General features: G+C 33.4%; 1 protein-coding gene across 2 annotated transcripts; it reads left to right on the forward strand.

Annotated features, from left to right (window-relative positions):
* The first annotated feature begins 3,063 nt into the window (after positions 1 to 3,063).
* LOC121768098 (histone-lysine N-methyltransferase EZ3-like) lies at positions 3,064 to 4,718 on the forward strand. Of its 2 annotated transcripts, XR_006043282.1 has the most exons (6): positions 3,064 to 3,289; positions 3,369 to 3,440; positions 3,540 to 3,649; positions 3,923 to 4,011; positions 4,144 to 4,325; positions 4,488 to 4,718. XR_006043282.1 is itself a non-coding variant. In XM_042164459.1 (4 exons), the coding sequence occupies exons 2-4, from the start codon at positions 4,000 to 4,002 to the stop codon at positions 4,699 to 4,701; spliced, it is 408 nt and encodes a 135-aa protein (XP_042020393.1). In that variant the 5' UTR covers positions 3,474 to 3,649; positions 3,923 to 3,999; the 3' UTR covers positions 4,702 to 4,718. The 2 variants fall into 2 exon arrangements, 1 of the variants encoding a protein (XP_042020393.1); XM_042164459.1 differs by lacking the exons at positions 3,064 to 3,289; positions 3,369 to 3,440 and having other exon boundaries at positions 3,474 to 3,649.
* Positions 4,719 to 10,501: the final 5,783 nt, after the last annotated feature.

Genomic DNA, 10,501 nt, shown 5'->3' on the forward strand with positions numbered 1-10,501 from the left:
GCTTAATAGCCCTTGGAGTCCAAAAATTGTGCTGAATTGTTCTTGATTTACATTCTCATATGCAATGCTTTCTTTTAATCAGTAGTTTGACCTTAATATTTTAGTGGCCATCTTTGGAAAAGTAGATAAGTTTTATGTAGTATTTCGTGTTCTGTTTGTTAGGTCCACGTAGGTGTTAATTTGCTTCCAAGCCCTCAAACTAATTAGCTTTTAGTTAAAAATGTCTACTGCTCTAGTTTCAATAGTAAGAGTTAGCTTTCATGTTTTAATTTAGAGCACAAAATGTAGTTTAGAATTTTACTTTAAATTCACGTCATTCAAGTGAAAGTCAAGTTTTGTTGTTGGCCTTGTTTTCTCAATTGTTGTTGGAGCTTGAAGCTATAGTTCTCATGGCAGTTCTTGGCAGATGGTTAGTTATAGGTAGAACTTTAATTTCCCGAATTTAGTAGTCAAACAATTCCAAATCTTGTCTATTTTCTAGCTGCAAAAATCAGGTTCTCTTTCCAGTTTAAATCAAAGACTTCTCTGCAATGTTAGCAAACTCATGTTTACAAAATGTTATCAAGCACCTCTCGGCAGCAGGTAGTTTAGGTTAAGTTTAAGCTCATGTTTAGAGTTCAAGTTTACCACTTTAGTATTTAGGTCCATGTTCAAGTGCTCAATGCGTGGTGGCTAACACCAACCCCGTGTCGTAGAAACGATCTCGAGTAGGTCCCTAGTCTCTGTGGTTCAACCCCACTCTTGCCGCTTATACGTTGTAATATTAGTTGCAAAAATGGGAAACTATAAATCTTGTTGAAGGAGGGACACGTGCACACGACACACGTGCAAAACACCTGTCTTCAACGATGCAACAATTATGTCGCAAGAGGTGTGGTGGAAGATTGTTGAAGCATTCTTTAATAGTGTGCACATTTCCATCATCTTGAATTAATGGAAGTGAGAGTGCATGACTACGAATTAAATTTTAAAAAATCTTATATTTTTGTATATCTGGTTTTCACAACCCAATAATAAATCATCTTCACTTCATTAGTAAGATTCAAGGTAATTGATGGTTTCACCTCGTGAAATGGCGATTTAATGCTGATGGTACTTTCTTTTGAGACTTGTTCAAATTGATATAATCAGATTTTGCAATGCTTTTATTCGGTCCATTTTAATTGTTAAAGTTGCAATACATGTACATTACTTATATATTTTGTCTATTTTGATATTTTGACATGTTTTGTAAAAAAGTGTGCAAAACAGAGCCTAAAAAGATAGGTAAAAGTCGAAGTTTGAAGTCTGGAGCATTCGGTCAGCCAGCGGTCGCTGGCGCCCATTGACACACTCAGATTTTGCACTGTTTTAAGGCCATTATTTGGTCCGTTTTGAATGTCAAAGTTTCATTACATGTCCATTATTTGCATATTTTATCCATCTTTGTATTTTAACGTGTTTTATGAGAAATATGCAAAGTAGAGCTGTAAAAGGGCATAAAAAGGTCAAAATCTGGAAGCTATAGTAGAAGCGCAACCCAGTGGGCCGCTGGCACACGCCTGCGGTCGCTGAAAGCAGTCCAGAGAGCTGGAAAACTTCCCAGCGGCCGTTGAGTCAGTTTAAACCCATTTTTCTGGATATTATGAAGTCCGATCAGGGCATTCTACATGCCATTCTCTTTGAAAGAGCTTCGCGATGGTACCTTGAACTTCCCAATCGAAGTTCTGTGGGGAAAGTTATGACTATTCTACGAACGTCGCGCAATGCTGTCAAATGCTGGCGGAAATTTAAGAAATGAAAGAAGATATTACCTTGTCAAACCAAATCTTTTACTTAACCATGGAGCACTAAATTTCCATCTCTCCTACTACTTGGAGGATATTTTTTTTACCAAGTTTAAACCTTTTTGAAGCCTATATATACCGTATAACCTAATTCATAATATTCACCATTCTTGACCAATTTATAGCCTCCCTTTGGGGAGCCTCCAAGGCTCCCCCCTCTCTACCCTATAATTTAATTCTTTCACCATTTTTGGAGATTGAAGCAAGGCAAGAGGAGCATGAAGACTTCAAGATTCAACCTTGGACATGTCTCGTATTTTAATTATTATTTTAGTTCATCTATCTATAGATTACTAAACAATAGAATTTTGATTTTTATGTTTAATGTTCAGAACTCATTGCACTTAATTTTTCGTGAGCTTTTGTTCGACTAATTGGCCGTTACCTTGATTATTGTCAATCTCTGATCGGTGATAGCTTTGATTGGTTTATCTTATGTGTTCATACAATAATTGTGACATGAATATTGATGCATGATAGGGAGAAATCGTTATAAAACTTCAGTCGGATGAATGTAGAACTAATTAGAATAACTAAAGAGTTAGTGAAATCTTTATCCTTGAAATTCCTCTATTTGTCCGATTCTATCTTATTTGCTTTTATTGTTTTATTTTATCTATTTATGTCTAGTTTTGTAAATTTCAAACCCAAAACCCTGTTTCTCTAGATAGTATATGACGCCTAGTATATGATAGCCAGTTGCAATTTTATTCTCTGTGTTCAATATCCCGGTACTTACTTTATCTCCTCTTTTACTTTACTCTCTCTACTCTTATCTTTACCACATCGTGCAGTGTGCGTGTGTAATTTTATAAATATTTGGAATTCCACTAGTTTTGATATGAAATTCAAATCGTGGAATTAAAGTATTTGGAATTGTAATTCAATTCCAAATCCAAGTATTACTAAACACTTAGATTTGGAATTGAAAACTCCAACTCCACCCCCCCAATTACGTGTACAGAACGAAGCTTATTTTTATTTTCTGTACATTGAGATTGCAAAACGGTGAAACACAAGCTTCTTATGCCCATGTCAGTACGCCCAGTCCACATAATATCAACTTCACTTATACTTTTCCATCAGAACTTTTTTCACATAAATCATGGGGTTCATTTCACATAGATGGTATGTGAATATTGTTTAACTCAATTTGTTTGTCGCAAAAATATAGAATACACATACGAATAGAATTAAATATCGATTGGCTAATCCTCCATCGTTGACCGCTCAATGGTACTGTAAAAACCAAGTAGTGTGTCATCCAATTTTTAACACTTTACAGTTCGGGCTACACACTGTGCTAAAGCTAAACTTCAAAATATGTAATTTGCATTATGTATGGTTCTTAATCAGCTTGTGGGTTTCGCATTATATTTTTTTTATTACATGCATATACATTTTCTTTGTTGCAGGTGTTTGACTGCCGTTTACATTGTTGTTCCCAAGCTCCAACCTATCATGTAAGCAAAAGTTTTGCTTGGGTTATTTTAAGTTGCTTGATATTCTCATATATTGATTTGATTAAGTTATGGTTGGCAGAATGAAAACCAAATTGGCCAATTTGTTACAGAAGTGGACCGTAAGCCCTGTGGAGATGAATGTTATCTTTAGGTATTGTCAAAGAATCTCTTCCATATAAGACATGGCTATGTTCCATCTGTTATCTCAATATGATTTCATGCGAATATCACTGAGATCTCTGTGAAGCAGCCATGCGAATCTACAGGAAATTCAATCCAAGCTTCACATAAATGGAGCAATTGGAACCCTTTGGAGAAATACTTACACCTCAAGGGATTACAAATATTTGGAAGAAATAGGTATGTGAAAATTGATTTCATGGTCAAGAATATCACATTGATTGTATCTGGTATTATGAATTTTACTGAATCAGAGGTCTTTAAAGTTAAATTTGAACTTGCTTAGAAAGTTTTATTTCAACATATCAATTGTATACCTATTTAAGTCAGAATATCTTGCTTTATCTCCTTCCAATAAAAATTTAGATTAAATGCGTTTCTTATACTTCTAGGAACTCTTAAACCTTGTTTGAAATATTGTTAAAAGCTAATACAGATGTCTTGTTCATATAGTTGTTATATAGCTCGGAATTTGCTCCATGGTCTGAAAACTTGCGAAGAAGTATCTAAATGAAGCTGGGAGGGATGGCATGGATCCTATGGTTTGTAGCCTTTTCTTAGCTTTTCATAACAATCAATGGTCCTTATACATCCAAGAGGTCTTTTTGGTGGGTTGAGCAGCTTAACAATTTGTTTTTGTTGAATGTATAATGATTTTAGTGATGATACATCAGGAGCCAGATATGGCAGCCAAATCAAGAATAAGTCGTAAGAGGGGAAGAGTGCGCACCGTCAGTCCTTGTGGAGAGGGAAAGGACATCCCATATAAGCAATATTCTCCATGCATGTGCCAGCCAACGTGTGGGAAGCAGTGTCCTTGCCTTCAGAATGGAACTTGTTGTGAGAAATACTGCGGGTACTTGAAATTCCATCTAAGTTTCATACAACAATATTGAGAAGATGTATAGTTCAATACTCAGGAATTAATGTGACACATTTGTGCTGACTACACGTTGAATAGCCAAAAACCTTATTGTGTTGTGGTTCCTTCATTTATTCTTTTATTCTCTACTTTCAGGTGCTCAAAAAGCTACAAAAATCGCTTCAGAGGGTGCCATTGTGCTAAAGGTCAATGTAAAAGCCAACAATGCCCCTGCTTTGCAACTAAACGTGAATGTGATCTAGATGTTTGCTGGAGTTGTTGGGTTAGGTATTCAGTTTTAGTGTCTATTTATCACTTCAATTGGCTTCACCTCTATTTACCAGTCCATCATGGCTTGCATTTCCCCTAGTATCTCGTTTTGCTTTAAATTAATATCCCGCGTCTCAAAGTTATTTTGGGGAATGAAATGAAATGAAATGGAGATGGGAATGGAATCAGGATGGGAATGGGAATACAAATAGAATGGAATTGTGTAGTGTGGGTAAATTATGTGTAGTGTTTGTGGTGTGTGCAATTTCTGTAATGTGTGTATAGTTTGTGCATATAGTGTGCATAGTGTGTGTGTGCAATGTGAAATGTGTGTGTAGTGTGGATTTTTTTAATAATTAAAAAATCTTAGTTTGAATGTGTCGAGGCCAGCGTGTAGCATTAGGCCGAAATACAGTTTTGAGTATGTGTGTGTGTTTCTCGATGCTGTTAAGCAATATGTAAAATCCTGGTGGCCATGTACAACATTTTTATAGAGTTGTCTTGTTTCAGTATGTCATTGATGTATACCGTAAGGGAGACAAGTTGAAATTCACAAACCACTCATCAAATCCAAACTGCTACGCCAGGGTATTCATCTTCCATTGATTGTTTTCTATGACAATGTCCAATTCCGTTGTTTCATCTGAGATAGGATTCAATATGTAGGTAATGCTGGTGGCTGGTGATCACCGTGTTGGCATCTATGCTAACGAGCAAATCCAAGCTGGTGAAGAGATTTTCTATGATTATTGATATGGTCCTGATGAATCACCCGTCTGGGCCTGAAGCCCACACTTTCAAAGAAAGATGTTTTGCCACTCCCTCGTGGTCGAGCAAAGAAGCACAAATCTGGTTGAGTTGTCGGTCTTGTCGTCATTATGGAGTATTTCTTTATCGTTACATTTTTTTATGCACAATCTATAAATACATTATTTATGCACAATCTATAAATACATTATTTATGCACAATCTATTACTACATTTTTTGATGCATAATCTATAACTACAATTTTTTATGCATAATATATAACTACATCTTTTCTGTAGTTTAAATTGGAAAGTATTTCTTAAGTATTTTAACATTTAAATTTGACAGTATTTTTATGTATATAAGTATTAACTAGTACTACTACATCGTTGCTGTAGTCATGTAAATTAGAAAGTATTTTAAGTAGATAACTACTCCCTCATCCCGCAGTAGGAGTTCTATTTAGTTCTGGCACGGATTTTAAGAAATGTAAAGAAAAGTGGATTGAATAAGTTAGTGGAATATGAGTTTCACTTATATATATTAGTTTTATAATATAGAGTGAACTACGCAAATGATCCATGAACTATGCGTTTCAGACGCAAATGATCCCTTAACTATAAAAATATTATGGGTAATGTCTGAACTAAGGTGTGATCACATTCATGGTACTTTATCACTATTCATCACAAATTTGCACCAAAAATACCCCTCAAGGCATGAAGGGCATTTTTGGACATTCATATCTAGGTACTGAATATGATATTTTCTCTATCTCTCTAGTATTAGATATGATATTTTTTATAGTTTGAATACCTAAAATGATATTTTTCACTTCACTTTTTCAATCAGTTTATGTCAAATCTCATTTCTCTCTCTTTCTCCTAGACTATTATAAAATAAAAAATTAAAATAGAAAATACTATGAAATTGTTAAATATATTAATTACAAAAATTAAAATTATAAATTTAATCATAAATATAAGTTGTACCTAAATTTAATTTTGATTGTAATTTGATTGTTTTTTAATACTAAAATTAAATTATTTAATTTTTAACTAATCTGAAAATTTTAATTTTTAATATTAAAAAATAATTGAATCATAGTCAAAATTAAATATAGCTGCAAGTTATTTTGAAATTTTATTATAATTTTAATTTTTATAATTAATTTATTTAAGAATTTCATAGTGGTATTTTTTATTTTTATTTTTTACTTTTAAATTTTTAGAGAAAGAGAGAAAAGGATGATCTAACTTAAAGTGCTTGAAAAAGTGAAATGAGAAATATCATTTCAGTTACTTAAACTAAAAGAAAATAGCATATTCAATGCTCAAGAGAGACATAGAGAAAATATCATATCCAGTACCTAGATATAAAAGTCCAAAAATGCCCTTCATGCCTTGGGGGCATTTTTGGTGTAAAATTGTGATGAATGGTGAAAAAGTATCATAAATGTGATTACACCTTAATTCAGGGACTACCCATGATATTTTTAAAATTCAGGTATCATTTGCGTGCAAAACACATAGTTCAAGGATCATTTGCGTAGTTCACTCTTATTTTGGCCCTCACCCATAATTAAAGAGTGAATTGTGCTATTAGTTCCTAACCATTAGTGTTTTTGCATCACATTAAAAAAAATATCCCTAGATAATTTTAACGTCACATAATCACGAATGCAATTTTTTTAGCCACTTTTCGGACAAAAATGCTCAAATCACTTGAAGGACATTTTTGGCAATCCCTAAATTCGTTGACATGTGAATCCAGTTACCTTTACGTAACCAACTTCTTATGTAATCCTAATAAGTTTTAGTACTTATACATGATTAAAGTTTGTCATTATTTGCACAAAAAAAAACTTCTTATATCCATCTATTTCTAGTTAGTGGTAGCAATGTATATACTTCATATCATGTAGAAAATTCATTGAGAAACAACAAAAATGATGGAAAAGTGAAGTTATTTATGCCATAACATCTGAATCAATAATAAAAAGAATAAAAAAATATTTCACATTTAATTAAATGATATAGTAATTATTTCTTGAAATATTACTTCATTATATATTTTATTGGAAATTTTAATTTGGCTCAAACAGAAAATCTTCAGCATCATATACATTCAACCTTTAAATATAAATTTGCATAGTTTCTTGCCATTCATGATAAAATTGAAACATGAGTAATATTTTCATAATTTTATACTCCCTCCGTCCCACTTTAAGAGTCCCGATTTATCATTTTTGGGTGTCCCACTTTAGAAGTCCCGGTTGGAATAATCCATAAATGGTATTAGGCCCCAGATTCCACTAATCTTTTTCCACTCACATTTTATTATAAAACTAATATAAAAAAGTAGGACTCACGTTCCACTATCTTTTTTCATCAACTTTCTTTTACATTTCTTAGAACTCGTGTCGAACTCAACTGAGACTCCTAAAGTGAGACGGAGGGAGTATTAACTATTTAGTTCTTGGCGGGTTTTTTTTTTAAAATTAATAATAGTATTTGAAATTAAGAGACTGTAAATTTATAAATTAATACCGCAAAATTAGGATATTTTCACAATAAATAAAACTGATCCGTAAATCAAGATAAAAATAAAGAAATATTAGGGAAAATCGAAACACATAAAAATACTAGAAATGAGTTTTATGAGGAAGAATGTATATTCTATTCTAACTAACCCTTACTCTTGGATCCTTATTCACATATCTCCCCTTTATCATATTTTTATTTTATTTTATTTCACTCATATCATAAATTAAAATTGTATAAAATCGTTTGCCGAATGTGAAATGTTTCATTTAGAGTGAGTTGGGAGGAATACATTTCTCTTTTTGATATTGTTTATAATGGTTTTAAGTGTTTATAATGTTGTGAATACTTATTATAATTAACACATTCTTAACAATACACATCATTATATTCTTATATCCCGTGCAGGTGATAACACATAATACTAATAATGGAATTATAGAAGTACACATGCACCCACTAAGCCAGTTGTATTTATTTTTCTTAAAAAAAGTGTAGACAGTCAATATTTGTATACAAATCCACCATATTTAGGGATGTCATAGGACCAGACCAGCCCTACTCGAGTTCCGGGCTTATCAGATGCGGGCTTATCGGGCTGAGATTTTAACGGGTTCTAAATTTTCAGCCCTAAACCTAAACATTTGGGTTTCGGGCTAGCCCAACAGGCTAATCGAGTTTAAAGCAAATAATTAACTTTAACACTAATTTAAATATTAAGAATACTATATCTATATTTTATAATAAATTATTATATATATAGAAATAAGGTACTAAGTCAGTTTATATGAGAAAAGTAACTTTTAAAAAACAAAATATTTATGACACAATTCTAAGATTGCATAACATAAAATTAAAGATTAATTGTTCAAACTACAACCTCTTAAAATGTCCATGTTTCACAAATAAGTCTAAAATTTAAGTATCTAAATGTCATTCTTCTAAGTCGATAATCTTTGACGCTTTGTCTTGATCATTTGCTTCCGTCGTTAGGAATACTAAGCACACCAGTGCTGCACTTTTTATTAGCACTAAATAAACCTGCAAGTATACATAGTATATATAGTATAGCTAAAGGTTAGTACCGGATATCGAACACAAGAAAAACAATCACAAATTGACTACCTCCTACTAAGCTTCTTTCACTATTTGGAAAGCCGAGAGAATTTTGGATTTTTAAAAACAAGAACAATTTGAAATAAATAGAACAACTAATTGCAAATAATTAAAGAGGTAAAATATGAGAGATAAGAGAATTCCAGGAATGTGCGTTCACAGTTATGGTTATACAAATTCCAACTACAATACCCTAGCACAGTTTATACTTCGATAGAACGAGTTACATAAGTTTTGCCCATGCGGCACAAGCGTAGATTACTAACACTAGGGTTGTCAATCCTAGATCCGTAACTCCTAAAAGCTCCTAAGACCCTTGAAAAGTCCTCATTCTCAATTAACAATGCCATTTTAAGGGAAGCTAATTGTAGTGTCTACTAAGTGGATCTAACTCGCCAACCTCCTCTCACGATTATGTAGCAAGTTATATTAAATCATCACCGAATGTGTCACTCGAACGTGAAGTATTATGGAACAACTTAGGGAAGAAACGAAGTAAAAACAAAACGGATATTAAATAGAAAACAGAATTGTATAACCAAAGTCATTACTAACACATCCCTAGAATCCTATGAATTTAGTTACACATAATTGAATAATCTAAAAACATAGAATGAAGGGAAAACAAAGTGAACATAAGAACTAAAGCAATAAAACCCAAAGGTAGAATCTTTGTAGCCTTAATCTTCTCTTGATTTATTCTTCAACCTCTTGCAAAATGAAGAACTAGAATTATAAGGCAAAAAGAAGATCCTAATGAAGAGGTTTGAGGGGATATATATACAGAGGAAAATTTGAGCTCCATCAAATAAGGCAAAAAGTGACTAAGTTTGGCAAATCTTGGAGAGAAAATAGGTCGATTTCGTGCGCTGCATTTTCCCAGGGCTCGCTGCATGTTGATCTGTAGCCTCTGCCTCTCGAAAAGCGGTCGCTACACTTCATCCCATCGGTCGCTGGAAAATGTCCCGTAGTTTCTGGATTATTTGGAGCGGTCGCTAGGCGTGTTTCTCGTTCTATGCACAACTTTCCCGGAGCGGACCGCTACTGGCTCAGCGGTCGTTGGGCCCAGCGGTCGCTGGCTGTGTTGCAGCGGACCGCTGGGCGTCTCGAAAGCTCCAGATTTCCAACTTTGACTTTTTGCTGTTTTTTAGGCTCAAATATGCATATTTCTCACAAAACACGTCAAAAATACCAAAATAGATAAAATATGCAAAAAAATGGATATGAATTGTGATTTTGACATTAAAAATGGACCAAATAAAAGCCTTAAAACAGTGCAAAATCCGAGCGTATCAATCACACGCCATCCTAGCAAGTTCTCCAAAATGGGATGAATGATCTGTCCAATACTTAAGCAAATCAAGTTCAACATTTTCATCCATCATCATGTCTTCCAAGTATACACCAATGCTGACTTTGCTTCCGAAGTTGCACCTTTGTAACTCTTATATGCCTATAACAATATTATCAAAATGTAAGCAAAATGATAAATG

Source organism: Salvia splendens, chromosome 15 (assembly GCF_004379255.2).
Source record: "Salvia splendens isolate huo1 chromosome 15, SspV2, whole genome shotgun sequence".
NCBI classification, from domain to species: Eukaryota; Viridiplantae; Streptophyta; class Magnoliopsida; order Lamiales; family Lamiaceae; genus Salvia; species Salvia splendens.

Coding starts and splice junctions, on each gene's coding strand:
- LOC121768098 (XM_042164459.1), top strand. Junction 4,326..4,487: donor TGTTGTGAGAAATACTGCGG/GTACTTGAAATT, acceptor CTCTACTTTCAG/GTGCTCAAAAAGCTACAAAA.